The sequence below is a fragment of the Amblyomma americanum genome, chromosome 4, assembly GCF_052857255.1.
Source record: "Amblyomma americanum isolate KBUSLIRL-KWMA chromosome 4, ASM5285725v1, whole genome shotgun sequence".
NCBI lineage: Eukaryota > Metazoa > Arthropoda > Arachnida > Ixodida > Ixodidae > Amblyomma > Amblyomma americanum.
The window spans coordinates 179,643,615-179,658,969 of NC_135500.1; the positions used below are offsets into that span (position 1 = coordinate 179,643,615).

General features: G+C 43.9%; 1 protein-coding gene across 1 annotated transcript; it reads right to left on the reverse strand.

The window, feature by feature from the left end:
• Positions 1 to 4,252: 4,252 nt before the first annotated feature.
• Positions 4,253 to 14,294, reverse strand: LOC144129930 (uncharacterized). Its single transcript, XM_077663988.1, has 3 exons — positions 14,055 to 14,294; positions 12,577 to 12,795; positions 4,253 to 5,681 (listed from the first exon to the last, which is right to left on the reverse strand). Exons 1-3 carry the CDS (start codon positions 14,292 to 14,294, stop codon positions 5,196 to 5,198), a joined length of 945 nt encoding a protein of 314 aa, XP_077520114.1. The 3' UTR covers positions 4,253 to 5,195.
• Between the last annotated feature and the right edge of the window lie 1,061 nt (positions 14,295 to 15,355).

Consider the following 15,355-nt stretch of genomic DNA (forward strand, 5'->3'; position numbering starts at 1 on the left):
TGCTCTAGACACCGGGAAACCGCGTTTCGCAGTCTTGAGCTATAAGCGATATGTTAATACAGAGTGTACGCAGCTGAGCAAACGAGTTTGTCTGAGTTATCGACCATGCCTTCATTCCACCTAATGCTATTTTGTGTCCTAAACAAAATATAAAAGTCATGAATATCAACGCGATAAACTGAACCAGATGAGGGAAATGGCGGTGCTCCAGATCTTTAACCTTCCCGTGTGGCTACTATGACTACCACAGTAAAGCGTCACGGGCTTCATTTGAGGCCGCACTAGTAACGTTGTTCCAGTAGTTAGTCCATCATTGTCTTGTGTTCTTCTTTTCTCCCGTGTAGCGTCTTTGGGCTGTTTATAAGACGTTATTTGGTTTTTCTTTACATTTTCTAGCACTGAAACAGAATAAAAGCTTCAATATTATTGTACACAGAATGGCCCCATAATTTAAAGGTGATTGAAATAACACATGTCGCAATCACTTTGCTATCGCTTTATTATGGCATTATCGTAGTATTCTGGGACACATTCCAAGGCTTTGTCTGAGGTCGCTGTTGCAAATTAAAATTCACGTATACTTCGACAGATGCCTGTAGCAAAGTAGCATTTATGTATTAAGGAAATTCAAAGCATCAAGCGCCATTATCCTTCTTGGACAACCATAACCCCAGTATTTTCAGAACAAACAGATTGCTTAAAGGCTGCAACTACAAAGTGCTTCATTTTAGACGGGTCCTTTTCTTAAATTTCAAGTCAAAAGGCATTGCAAGCCACATTTGATGGGCACTGACAAACGACTGAAATAAGCCGCATGCTTCCTGCCGACTAACAAAAGAAGTTGACCGGCATGTTTACTTCTGTTTAGGGATAAATAGCGCCGGTCCTGCACTCTCGAAATGGAAGAGAAAGCTTCTTCCAGGAACGGAATATTGAGCAGGAGCATTATTGCCGTCGAATATGAGGCTGAAGCCTTTAGCACTTTCTGAAGAGTATTACATAAGAGCACAGAGAAGCGGGGGGGGGGGGGGGGGAGATCTTCGTAAAAAGTGCATTCAATATGCAATACTAGATGCTGGAACACAACGAAAAGCCGATTAAAGCAGTCTCAATAGTTACCAACACACCGTACAAGAAAAGTACAAATGCACACTAACACACTAATTTAACAGGATCACGTTCAATGGCAGCTGAATCCGGTCGTTCACCTCCTTCCTAAATAGCGGTAGGTAAAATGATCTATTAAACTCAGAATTTGATCCATGTAGGCGCTGTATGCTGATGATTGCACACCCAAAAATTCTGGACAAAAGCTTACATTCTTGAAGAGGAAAGAGTTTTTAACGCAGTTTATTTGATATATTATAATATTTCAGAATAACAATAATCATATTCGCAGATCTCCCGTCGGCAGGCTTTCATTTTTTTGCTATTAACGTTCTTGGTATTGCCAAAAGCGTTCCCCTTTGGGTTTTTATGGCAATATGAGCTGTTCGATGAGAGCGATTACAAGACTTTAAAAGAAAGATTTTGCGACTTATAGTAAGGATGGATTATTACCTTTATTATTCCATAAAAGTTCCTTACAATTTTTCAATGTTGAAATTTTTTTGTCCGAAATTGTAGGACACCATAAACTACGGGGCGTACGTCATGGTGGGAGAACAGATTGGCAGAGATAGGGGAAAGTGTATAATTACTTGTGAAATATACTTAGCGGGGATATTTATCTCCCCAAGGCCAACGTTTGGAAGACAGAGTGATGACTTGATTCTGCTGACGGTGGTTTGTACTCACACTTACAAAATATAATTCGAGCCACGCGATTCTGGACAGATTCGAGTGCAGGTATTAGGTTAGCGTGAAATGGCACCAAACTGTCGAGGCGAATTCAAGTTTAATTCCAACAAAAGTTTGATTTGCCAGCTTATGAACGGGAAGACGTGGCGATGACAACGTTCTTTTGAGAAAGCCTAGTGTCTTTGACACGTCAGCGACCAGTTTCATGATTTGTTCCGACCAGTTAAAATTACTGGAGATTAAGACACCGAGGTAACGATATGTGTATACTCGTGAAAGTTTGACTGTTTATTGAATACGCTTGGTTAATGTTACATCGCTTGCAGGAAAAGCATAAACTTGCTTTCAAAAAAATTGAGCTTCATTAGACACTTGGTACACCAGTTATCTATTAGAAGTAAGTCATTCTGAAGAATCATCTGGTCGGTATAAAAAGAAATTCGGTGGTAAATGACAGAATCGTCCAGGAATAGGCCTGCTGATCATGAAATACCACAGCAAAGGTCGTTGATATAGATGTAAGAAAGAGTGATGGTTGTAATCATTATAAATTCTTATGGTGCAAGGGAATCTGTGGGGAGAAATGGCCATGGCACAAGACGTTTTCGTCTGATCAAGGTAGTGTCAAAGACCTATTTCCCAAGCATCTCACCCTAAAGATGCCGAGCACCAGGCCAATGAAAAGCTTGTACCCATTGTATCACCGGTGGGTACAAGCTTCACCGGTCAAGAAACAAGTGCACCAAAAGCTGATCCATGTGGAACCCCGGAAAGTACTTTGGTTCAGGCTGAACGACGCCCTGTCATAATGGCGTACTGATAGTGATCGCTGAGGAAGCACTGAATCCAAGATTAAATTACTGGGTCATGGCTGTGAGAAGAAAGATAACAAACGTGTCATAAAGGTCTGAGAATATCACATCGGTTTGAAATAATGAACCAACGCTCAAATGAAGCTCACTGGTCAATTCAAAAAGCTGCGGTTCACAACATAGAACAGAGTGAAAGGCGCGCCCATTGGCGAAAACAAATCCAAACCAAGTCTGCACGCCATTTCGCTTATTAGAAATCCATAAAATCAATAAAAAGATTGCAATGTAAACCATGGCTGAAAAATTTGTTTTCTTACTCTCGTCGCAAAGCGCAGGAAGAGAAGCCTTGCAGTGGGCCAACACAGACCAGCAAACTTGCTGATAAGCAAAAACTCTGAACATACTGCATCAGGATAATTGTTAAGCAGATATTAAATACAAAATCACGAATGAGACGCGGGGGCTGCGGACCAAAATGCATCCATGCCGAAATGAAAAGACACCGCTGAATAAATATTGTAGTACATGACGTATTTCTGAAACAAAAGGTGAACACTTTTCAGGCGGCATCATGCCAATAAAACAAAAACATCTTCTTTTTCTGAAGTGTTGATAAAAGGCGGTCGTAGAAATTTATTGTGACAAATAAGGCCCGCAACGCTTTGTCTATAGTCGTGCCGCTGGCTATACTTAGGTGCAAGCGCCGCGACCTTTTTTCATCGCAACCTTTAAAATGTGCACGGGTCAAAAATTCATGTCGCGACAGTCTGATGCATCTCTTGTTGCTATCATGTTTTCGTAATGAACGTGGATGACGGCGTGTAGTCTGACGCCAGCGACACTGTATATTCGTCTACGTGTCTTGGGGTCCAAATTGGATTTTACTTCATTCAGTGAAAGAAGAGACGCGTTCCTTGCCTTGTAATAAGCGTCGTGTCTCGGGGAATATAAAAACAGCTTGCTTTTATCGGTTTGGATAGGCTCGCACGCTCCGGCTAGGTGGTGCGTCATACGCAGAGAAGGCAAGGGCTGCCTGGTCAGGAGAAGGCGCTCAATGGCGATTGCCAAACGTGTCGTTCATAAGGTCGACAGTGTCTGATTTCGCTTATTCTTTCGCGGGCAGAAAAGAGATTGCTCCTTCCCTCGGGTGCTGTATTTATTCTGCTCACGATATATTTTATTCCCTGAAGTTGATATACCCTGCCCTTTTTATAGCTCAACAAACCGACTTTCACGCTCACGTCCTACACGCTTGAATTTTTTCTCTAATCAAATGACTATAACGCCCATCAGGGCTTCTTGTTTTTGTTTTACGGTTTTCTAAGCTTTAATTTTTTTCATCTAGTAATAGACTCGACTGATGCAAGCAGTTGTGTGGTTTTGCGTGTTTTCGTATGTGTGTGTGTGTGCGTGCGCGTGCACGTGTTAATATTTGCATGCGCTTGCGGGTTCAAATGTTCGAACGCGCAAGGTTTGCGGGAAAAATGCGAAAAATGGTTGTCCAATACTATGTCATGTGCACAATTTATTATACACAAGAGGCATACGTTTTGTGCTCATAGGAGAGAGATATGTCCCAGAGGCGTTGTTTGGTATGCCAGTGTAGGATACATTTTATTCAGAATTTTATTTTACACAGTCTCTCCCACAACGACACCGACGTAAATTGAGGTCATTTAAAATATATATCTGTGGCACCTTGTATTCAACTAAGACACGCAACACGCAAAACAAATCTGACTTTGGGTTGTTTTTGTCACTTTACATTTACTACTGCCCACTTTTAAGTGAACATTGGACAGTCTGACATCCTTTCATAGCCTATGCGAAGCCAATATGCGCCAAAGGTCACATTTTTAGAAAAGACGCTAACAAACTGGTAGGTCCGGAAATCACCTGCAACCGGTGCAGCATGCAAAAAGCAATGCTCACGTGGGCTGATAGCATTTTTTGAATTGATCTGGTGCCGGGAAAAAGCGTGGATGTTTTTGGTGTTTCGTTTAACGTATCTTCCAACTAACGGGGTTGTGAGGATACGAGACTATCAACATATTAACACTTTCGTAAACGTAGCCAAGAAAAATTGATAAATAAAAGTATTTAACCTTTCCATTACAACAGACAGCGCCTATTTAATCAAGCCTGAAGCACATGCGCAGCTGGTTTAGAAGGGTGGTAGTGCCTGGCTGCTGCATCTGTTGTGGTTGTTTTGTTCCCATGGCATTAAACAACGCTCAAGTCAGGAACTTTGTTTGTATACCTGTAGTCGTGACAAACAATTTTGAAAGCGGCATTTGTTTGGTCTTTTCTTTCGTGCAAAAAGGATTCTTAGGAAAAATTGTGAAAATTAAGTAACATTCGTCTCTGTTTTTATCGTTGCGACTACTGCTTTGCACTCCTCATGAAATCACAGCATTAGGTTCGACTTCACAAGCCTCTAGCTTTCACTTTTTTGTGTGTATACCAAGCCGATCTTGGCGACCACCTAAACGTTGCATAAACGTTGCCATGCTTGCTGACAATTTTTGTTTAGGAACTCATTAAAAGTGTAAGCTTAGAGTTACTTCCACGTGATATTAAAACTTAGAAGTAGAGCGGCGCTCCTCCTATTCCGTGGTGTCCGATGCCATGTCCAATTCCGTACCCTAAGCCAGGCGCCACGCCGTGTAAGATCGGACGCCCCAGAAAGGGCGCTACTGCTTGCGTCGCTCCGTAGCCGCCGTAGCCGCGGTTGATCGCGCCTCCGTAGCCCCCCACGCCTCCGTGACCGTAGCCTCCGTATCCCTTGCCCTGCTGGGCTTGCGTCCCGTATCCGGCCGCCTGTCCGTAGTTGTTGATGCCCTGCACGCCTCCTCCGAAGGTCTGACGTCCGTGCTTGCCATAGGCGCCTTGTCCGTATCCCTTGAACGCCCCGTACTGCTGGTTCCCGTACTGGTTCACTTTGTCCTGCTTGCCAAAGCCTCCCTGGCCCGTGAAACCCCCGAGGTTGCTGTAGCCCAGGTTGAAGGCGTCCCGGTTCCCGTTCTGGAAGCTCTGGTCTACTGCGTACACCTTCTCCTTGGCGAAGACCTGAGGCAAGAAACCGGAAGAAAACACAGAAAGAAGCAGGTTACGCAAACATACAAGACCAGGAATTCCTGTGGCTCATTTACTAGCCTTTTAGAGCAGGCTCCTTTACTTTAGAGCTGCCTCCTCCTGCCAGGAGTACTGCATTAACGCACGACGGTAAATGGGTGCCTTTTCTCTTTTTGGATTTGCGCCTCTTACCCTGTTTTCTCACAGTGTTCCTTCTCTTTAACTGTGCCCCATTGTGTGTAGTACTCATATTTGTGGAGTTGCTGGCCCACTGTAGAATCACCTAATTCCGGTCATCGCTGCTGCGTTAACTTACCATGCGTGTCGCTGCATTTATGCACGCACATGCTTCTTATCATACGTACAGCAGGGTAGTTACCTTACGAGTGAGTTTATTCAAGTGAATTATAATAAAAAGCTGCGACAATAATTGCTATTATCATTGAGCTTTAATATCCCAGAGCTGCACATGCAGATCGAAGACGCCGTATTAGAGGGTTCCGCAATAATTTCGACTTCACTGGGTCTTAACGTGAACTGAAATCGCAGAGCACTCGTTTATTTTTGCATTTTGCATCCATCAAATTGAGGACAACGCGGCGGAAATTCGACCCTTAGTCATTGGTCTCACTGACAGAACGCCTTAGTCATAATTTAAGCCACCGCGTCCAGTAACGGTGAGCGAATAAAAAGCCCAGGACGAGACACAAAGAGAAACACGGCGCTTTTTGTGATATCCAGTTTTTACGATCTCTCTCTTTTTTTTTCAGGAACTTACAATACAATTAATATCAAATATATCAATTCTGCCATAGAAAACGGCCCAACAGGCGGAACTTCGTCCACCATCTATGACGGAAGTACAAGTTTTTTATGTAATGTTGTTTATAGCTAAGTTTGTAAGAGTAGTTGGAAAAATCGAAAAGCTGCGGCGCTGGTTTCGTGCAAGTGCTGTGTTTTGTGAAAGGGCTGGAATAGATTACGAATAACGGTGCAGATTCCCTATGAGCGAGACGCTTTTAGAGATGACAGTTTTCCAGAAACTAGAGGAGCGCATCTTTGTTGGTATGACATAGGCTAATATGAATCTTTGCACCCCCATGTGAGAGAGAAGAGCCCAAAGAAAAAAATTAACGAGAGTCATTACCGAGGAAAGGAAAGGGAACACTAACTGCCTAACTTCTCGGTGGAGACATCGACCGCGCTGTGTGCGAAGGAATAAATGAAGGAATGGAAGAATCAAACTCAAAAGACTTGCTGCATTGGAGGGCTCTGGTTTTTGACCACCTAGGGTTCTTTATTGTAGACTTACATCGCACAGTACACGAGCGCCTTTTGCGACTCACTGCACGACTGAAAAACATTATTTCGTCTTGGGTTATAAAGCTTCCAGAAGGCGGATCCCCTACATAGAAACGCGACAGCCGGCTAATGCATTGGCAGGCGGAAAGCGTGGAGGAAAGGCTGGAGGTCGGTAATATGCGAAGAGACAAGCCGCGTTTCGGAGAGGAGCGTGTAAGAACTTGCAGGAGCCTGTCATTGGAGAAAAGAGGCAGGATTTCGCGCATCGATTATGCAACCAAGAGCTCTGGTGGAGTGTGGGTGCTGGGAACAGTAATTGACTGGGCATGTCCAGCAAGGGGCTCAGAGACGCGAGGCTAGGCAGTATATGAAGGCAAAAGGAATGATTTGTGGTACGAGCTGGTGGTTTGGGTAAAGCTCGGAAAAACACTGGTTAAATCACACTTGCGGAAAATCGCTGAGCAGGCTCAGTCAGGCCCACTGCTTCCTTAGGGGTTGCTTGGAAACTTGAGACATATGAATGCGGCTCACTCGAATTATCGGTAATCTGTGTTGCTTAGAGTTTATGGAGTTTTTCTAGGTACTTCTTCATACCGTCTGATCTCTATTTCGCCGTCTTTTGGAATAAGCTTTTCATTACAGTATGTCTTGACGTAGTGGGCGTGCATAAATCAGAAATTGCTTCGTACTAAATGCGCCACAGAAGTTGTGAAACTTAACATACAAGCGCAAATTTTATTCGCACTTCGTGCGGCAGCAGTTCTGTACACTTATGACATATTTCGGCCGACACATTTTCCACAGCGGCGGCGCTTTTTACCGCTTACTTGAGCCTTGATTGTCGCTTCTCACTAACATTAAAAGTCCCGTCAACCACTGAAAACATGCAACCTCATTAATGATGCTGGAAAGGCACTGCGAAGACTGCTCCTTAAGATGCGAAATTTGTTTATGTGTGCTCCTGATTGCTTGAATTTAGTGCCGCATTTACTCGCGATATCATCGCACTGGCGGAATGAACGTGCCCTTACATTGGCTGTTAAAAAGCGTAATTGTTCTAAACATTTTGTCCAGGGTAATACCCTCTTCCCATGAATTATTTATCACTAAGTCCTACAGCGCCCGAAGGCATTATTGCAGGGGGGGGGGGGGGGGGGGGGGGAAGGATGACAAATAACATTTGTAGGTAAGGCAGGAAGGACTAGTAAAATACCAGAGAACAAGAAAAATACCACGTCGCAAGTAATAATGGAGAATGAAAATCATGGACCGAAGGAAGACAACTGCGCGACACAAATAGAATGACACAAAAGTAATGAAAAACACACGCACGCGTGACACATCTGATAACAAGAGCGGAATAGATCTTCCGTGCAGCACTTAGTGACGCCAGCTGGCAGCTTGTTCTACTCACTGATCGCCAGTAGAAAGAATGAGCTTGTGCAGGGTATTATGTTGCTGGGCTAGCTGGTAGTTGTCGAACATAATGGAATCGCAGCGCTGTGTCCATGTCTGCCAGCGCTGCGATTCCATGAAGAAGGAATGAGGCTTTATCTTTTTAGAAAAAAAAGGGGCCTTCGTTCCGCTTCCCCATCTGGCTATGGGAGCTGCAGTTTTACTCTGTTTCTTCATGTTGGTATGCGTGGTTAAGTCCTTCCCATTTGAAAAATAAACGGCAGAATTGCACTCAAATTATGACCATATATTTCGTCCTTTGTCGCAACGATCGACATTTTTAGAGTATTGTATTAATTTTCTCTAGTTGTGTAGTACTTTGCAGTAGTTCTGTCACTGCCGCAGGGGAACGCACAATAATGGAGAAAATGCTGCTGTTACTAGGAAAATTTCAGTTGTTTCCAGAAGTTCATAGCCAAAAATAATACGAAACAATCTTTTGTGACGACACGTTTTCTGCTTTTTTTTCTCGAAAGCAAACTGGCAGTGAGAAATAAACTGTTTTCTACTCCGCTCCTTTCATATCGGAACTTCGTGGTCACCATCTACGTAGAATATCCTTGGCAGCTCTTCCTTAGATTTTATTTTGGCGTCCACGGCTTCAGAGCACGTTAAACTGCATGTAAGGACATATATATCTTGCCCATCGGATTCAGATTTTTGCTCCCATGCAACGTTCACAAAAACTTCAAAATTCAATTTATGCCTCAGAGGTATAATTGGGTAAAGGATAGTTCGCTTGCGGAAACATTTGAAATGATGAAAATCTGAAGTTGTACATGAGTGATTTCGTAATAGTTGGCTAAGCGAATTATATCACGACTACGTTCTTCTTTGAACCCCGTTATTCCAACGCCGTACAGATAACGAACCACGTCTAAACGACGGAACTGTGCCTTCCGCAGCTCCTATAGCCACTGCGGCCAGGAAGGAAAAATTATGATGAAATTCTGTCAGTATAACTGCACATGCTTACATCCAGATCATTTTTAACGAAATTTTATCGATAGATTTCGCGTGTTCAGCGCCAAGCACGCCCAAAAATGTGCTCCAAACAAGCGTTTTGCCCTCTGTACTAAGTTTTCTTTGTAAAAAGGTACGTTTCTTGCAAGTTAGACATGGCAGAAAGAGAACTTCTGTCCTGCAAAAGCTAAAACTCAATATAGACTTAAATAAAGAATAAATAGCGCCCACTTTCATCCTTTATTGAAGGGAATCAAATTATGCGTCCTTTATGCATTTGGGACTCATGACTTAATCCGTTCAGACGTAAAATTTACAAACACAAAAAATGACACTTCTCTGAGATTCAGGAATGAGCTAAGGAATAGAATGCGATATTCCTCACGGTGAGCATAAGACTCTCTGGTACCATCAAGAGAACGTTTGTATCCCATTTGGAGTTTTTATTCTCCAGACCTACACGGTGGTGTAAATTTTTGAAAGTTCGATGCGCACGTGCATTCAGTTATGAATAGTACCTTTATTACCTTTTAAGAGATTGGTCTGGCTGCGTTCAGCAAAGTCTTGAAGGCTGCGCTGTGTGCGCGTCAATGTTTCGTCCTGTTTGAGTCAACTACCTTTGCGCAGAGATTGTTTTTAATCAGAAAAGATTTTATTTTAAGGTAGGACCCAAAGTCCTCTGATTAGTGCTTGCAGTGATTTCGTCGCGCGGTGCTTGCAAATGCTATTCGAACGCTGCAAGTTTCAAAATTTCTGGCGGCAGCTATCACGCAGACAGGAAGTTCATTCGGTATAGTTAGGCCTGCAGATTCCCGGTGATTTTCTTTGGACGCTGAAGTGCCTGGAATACGCGGGGTAATATCTATGAACAGAAGCTGTCTCACACGAATAGAGTAAACATGGTACAAAGAGGGTCTCGATCAGCGCAACCTATAATTTAGACATTCCCGAGGGGAGACCACATGCTGTTCAAAGCACGCATATTCAGTAAATATAACGAATTACAGGGGCAGAAAAATCTATACCCGGGGGTTGTTGAAGGTCTTTTGAGGAGATCAGAGCATGCTATCTTAGCTGATAAGTTGGCAACGGCGAGAGGAGGACAGAAACAAGTGGAGATCAGTGAAAAAGGGAGAAGGTAAGACCATGGATAGTTCCCTTTGTCCTGCCGTGGGCGCACTCCTGCTGATCATTACGATGACGACAGCGTCCAGTCCTCGCCTCCCAATTATAGATATAAGGAATATATAAAAACAGGGTCTTAGACATAAATATCAAAGCCGGTGTATTACTTGTCAACATCGAAAAGATCGGAATTTCTAGTGCCTCTGCTCCCAGCTGGCTCTGAGGTGCTGTTATCTCTACAGATATGATTTTTTCCCCCTTGGTGCCTTAGTTTACACTTCGTTACTTTTCAGCTTTGTTCTGGCCAGTGAGCAGTGCGAAGGTAAAATAAATCTATTCCAGGAGGATGTGAATGCCTCTGTGCATCCATTTGATGAGGTGTTCGATTTTGAAGACGGCACGTGTACTCCAATCCTCGTGAATTGATTATAAAGAAGGTGGTTCATATGAGTCTATGATAAAGGTCTATATGATTAAAAAAGACGTGTTTTATGCGCATGAAAAGGCAAAATTTTCAGACCATGCACATAACTTGGGCACACGTAGACTGTGCACTAGACTGTAGAGAGAAGAAAAAAAGAAAGCGTCCTACTGTATTCACCGAGGCTTCTTACAACGAGCAGGAACAGCACTCGCGCACGTAAGCTAATCATCTCATCAACTATTCAGGCATGTTTTTGTTGTTGCATTTTTTTCCTGCAGCTCTCAGCAGCACGGCTTTATTTTAAACAGAGTCGGGATTCGAACAGCTAAAGTAAAACTCAATTACCTCGTCGTTCTCAGGAGCGTCTAAGATATTGGCTTGCTTCCACGTTAAGAAAAAGTAAGGTTTGGCCCGCTGCTCGGTTCATGAGAAATAGCCTCGTTAGTGGAATCGATTTATTGATTCAACGTCCCACTGAGAAACTAAGACCTGTAGCTACTCTCATTCAAATGCGAAAACGCAGCTGACACGGTTCCGCTCTTTCAGCATGTTTTTATACCTTTGAGAACTTTGAGAAGAGGAGAGCGGGAAACAGGTTCAGCATTGCGTTTTCTGAATGCTATTTTACCTGCGCACTTAGTCGATATAACCAGTTGTGCTGTTATGTGGAGTCAATATCTTAAACGGAGCGGTTGGCATTAGGGATGAGACACATGGATGCTATTACAAAGAATAAATTTTTTTAAACCCGCTCAACAAATAGGTAAAGTTTAGTTCCAAATAAGCCCACACGAGGATGAAAGCGCAAGAAAAAAATTACGTTGACTGTGCATCCCTCGTTACGTTTATTTATTTTATGCTAGAACAAGCTTGAGCCTTTTCTGATTTTCATATGTTTAATACAAGCATTGGATCCGACGGCATTTATATGTTGATAACTATGAATTTTGGTCTCTCATAGCATAATATTCAACCTAATAATAACCCAGCCGGTTCAGAGCTCAAATGTGCCTAGCCTTTGCGTGTTGCAGCAAGTTTCTGCCTTAGCTTTCTTCGAACAACTCCTGTTTCATGGCGCTGTTGACCTACTTGGTAACAGAGCAAGGCTGAAAGGTCAAGCGTAAATCTATAACAAGCGCAGATCTCTTCACATGTAGCGGGAAGAGCAGGGAGGGTGTGTGGGAGTTAGCTTGCTCCTATCCTCTGCTGTTCTTTCTAACCTTAGCTTTCTAACCTCGCCTGTGCGCCGCCTTTAGGCAGGCAAGAGGGTGACTTCGCCCTATAAGTCCTTGTATACCCCGCCCCTATCGTTTTTGCTTTTCTAAAGCCCATGCGTAAACGCTATATTTTTCATTTTTTTGTACTGTCCTTCTCTTGACAGTTGCAATACTTTTTCACAAAGCAATGCTCTTGTGCTTTTCTCTGATTCTCCCAGTTATGTTGTACAGTCCGCAGGGCCAGCAACCTCTGCCGGTCTCTATCACACAAGAAATTCGAGGAAAAACTCATGAGACGCTGACATCGCGGGTAATTACTTTGAAGCTGTCATTTCGTAAATTGCTAGTGTACAGTGGCGGCACCTATGCTGGGCGCCGATAGAAAGAACCGTCGGTGGCTCGCCTTGTTGTGTCCCGCGTTGAACTGGTCCCTGGCGGCACCTTTTCCCGCGAACTGCTTGTTGACGCCGCCCTGGTGGTTGAAACCCTGGGCCCCCGAGATGCCGTGCAGTCCGTGAGCGGCCACGTTGCTGAGTCCCCCCTGGCCGAGTCCCTGGTTGCCGAACGCCGACACAACACCGTCGCCGTACGATCCCTTGCCGAAGCTGCCGCCTGCCAGAGCCTGCGCATTTCAACAGCAGGGGCACGCATATGCTTTCGGTTAAAACGATGTTTTGGTTAGCGTAGTGTTGGTTTTAGAAGCATTGCAACAAATAATTTTCGCCTTTCGTATGAGCTTTCTTAGGTCAGGTTTTTATTATCTTTGCGCGGTGCTCTGGAAGCAGCAATGGTGTTAACCACCGGTAATGATTGTACACAAAATGTGGTCCGCAGTTCCTCTTCATCGGAGATCTCCGGAAAACACTAGAACGTTGGCAGGTGCAATTTTATTTCCCCGTTGATAGTATCAAAATTGCCTTTCTCCCGCACAAGCATATCTCTTGCCAAGTGAGTATGCTTTTGGGGTAGTCTTTTGGCGTAATTCTTTTTGCTGGCCGAATCATGGCTGTAGATAAAATACGTCTGATTTTGCCATAATTTCTGTAGGGAGAGGCCGCTCTTAAAACTATTACAATATAAGGTACTTTATAATGCGCGTGGCATAGTGCGGTATGCACATTCAGTTCATTTCATGCATTGCGCACAAATATTTTTGTGCGCGAGAGAAGATGAGCGAGAAAAGTAGTTAATTCAAAACGCAGCACTTAAGAGCTGTATGCTTAATGCAGCAGAAGGTGAGATACAACTGCAGTTCATAAAAACGTGACTGGCTAGAAGTAGGATGGAAGCTGAAATCTAGTTATGCCTACGCATCTCTTTTTTTTTGGTGCCAGTTGCATGCAAGCGGAGCACCCTACACAATTTTTAACACAGCGCTGAGCTTAATCTGAAGCTGTAATCGAACTCCTAGTTCATGTGCAGCTATTCCGGGCAACCCAACTGTCTCACTTTCTCTCACCGTGTACAGCACTCGACTTTGACTGTTGACTTCGAAAACTCAAATCTCTTCAAAATCGAGGGGAATAAAGGGGACTGCCATCTTTCACGCGTAGGTAAGCGAATTCTCCAAAAGCGAACAAGCACTGCCGAAGGAATAAAAAGTTACAAGGCATTTCTTCCGAAACCAGCCGTTGAAGACATTATTACAACCGTTAAAAGTAACGAATGCCTTCAGAACGTAACGAAATAGAAGCTATGACCTTAACAATGAGCAGATAATTTGAAATTCCTCCTACATCCTGGCATTTTCTAGCAACGTATGGCTAAAGACATTCTCATTTGGGGTCACCGAAAGCAGAGCGAGATGGCGGTCGACTGCATGTGGTCAAAACTAGTGATGCTATGAAGTGAAAACTGCCCGGAAAGCTTGGCCATCCTCACCTTGTTGTTGCCATAGTTCGAGAACCCTCCGAACCCTTTGCCGTAGCCTGCGTTGCCATAGCCGCTCTGGAAGCTATTGACGCCCTGCCCCACACCTCCGAATCCGCCGTAGCCTCCGGTTCCTACAAGGCCTGTGGCGGCGGTCTTCAGGTCCCCTGCTGCAAGTGCTGGCGACGCCCTCGCTTTCGATGCGCTCCCGGTAGCCGCAGCAGACGGCGTCGAGAGAAAGACGAATCCCATGCTCGCCGCAGCCTACACATGTCGGTAAAGTACGCAAAACTATTGTATTACAGACAATTCAAGTCGTTAATGTGTTACGTAGTTCAAACAAAACGTTTTTTACAGCGCAGCTGATAGTGGCTGAGTCCGTGTGTTGGCGCTACTGTTGGCGTAACACATCACGTCGCCACTTGCAGATCACATGACGAGTACAACGCTTCCGACTGATTCTGAGCAACATTGTTCATCACTCACACCACCCGTCCGGCGCTTTTGATTTGTTCTCAAAAGCATATGACGTTACTACTCACCTCACCTCTCTTATGTCTCTGACTGCTCCACATTTCATAGCAATGTCACCACGCGTATACTTAAGAGAGTTGACAGTTCCTTCCCCACGCCACTCATTCGTAATTTTAACTTTGATATCCGAGAGAACAAAAACTTTGGCACTGAAATCACAATAAACCTTGGCAACTTAAAGATGGTGACGTGACTAAATGGAGTTATCGAAATTCACACACAAAAAAATCTGCGCTGTAACAAAGCATTACCGAGTATTGTAATCATCCAGTCAGTTTTGCATTCTGTGCATGAAACGCGTGAGCTACTACGATGCCTACGTTTTTATTCATTAAAGGCGGGAGGGTGGAAGGGAGGGAGGGAGGTTACCTCGAACTGAAGATTTCTTAGAAGCTTCATGCCTGAGGAAGCACCCTGAGTTCAGCTTTTTCCGGCCTTCAAAGGGACTTTTTTATAGTTTCGAAATAATAAATGATACTTGCTGTTTAAAAGAAAACTGACCAAGCACAGGAGAATATTTTGTTCAAAACTCATAGTTCACTTGAGAGGAGCTCAATCAGGGTTGAAGCAGAAAGGGAAACCAGTGGTAAAGTAGGAATTTAAATCCCAAGCTGACAAAGTGCATTAGAGATAAAAAAATGCTATGTTTCGCATGTGGCCTTTATTACTCAATAGAAACTGTATACAGCTAAATTCAAAAGAAAATATTCGACAGAGGCTTGTTGATCAAACCAGCTATGCACTTAACCGTCGAGCGAGAACAGTAGGGCAGCTTTCCA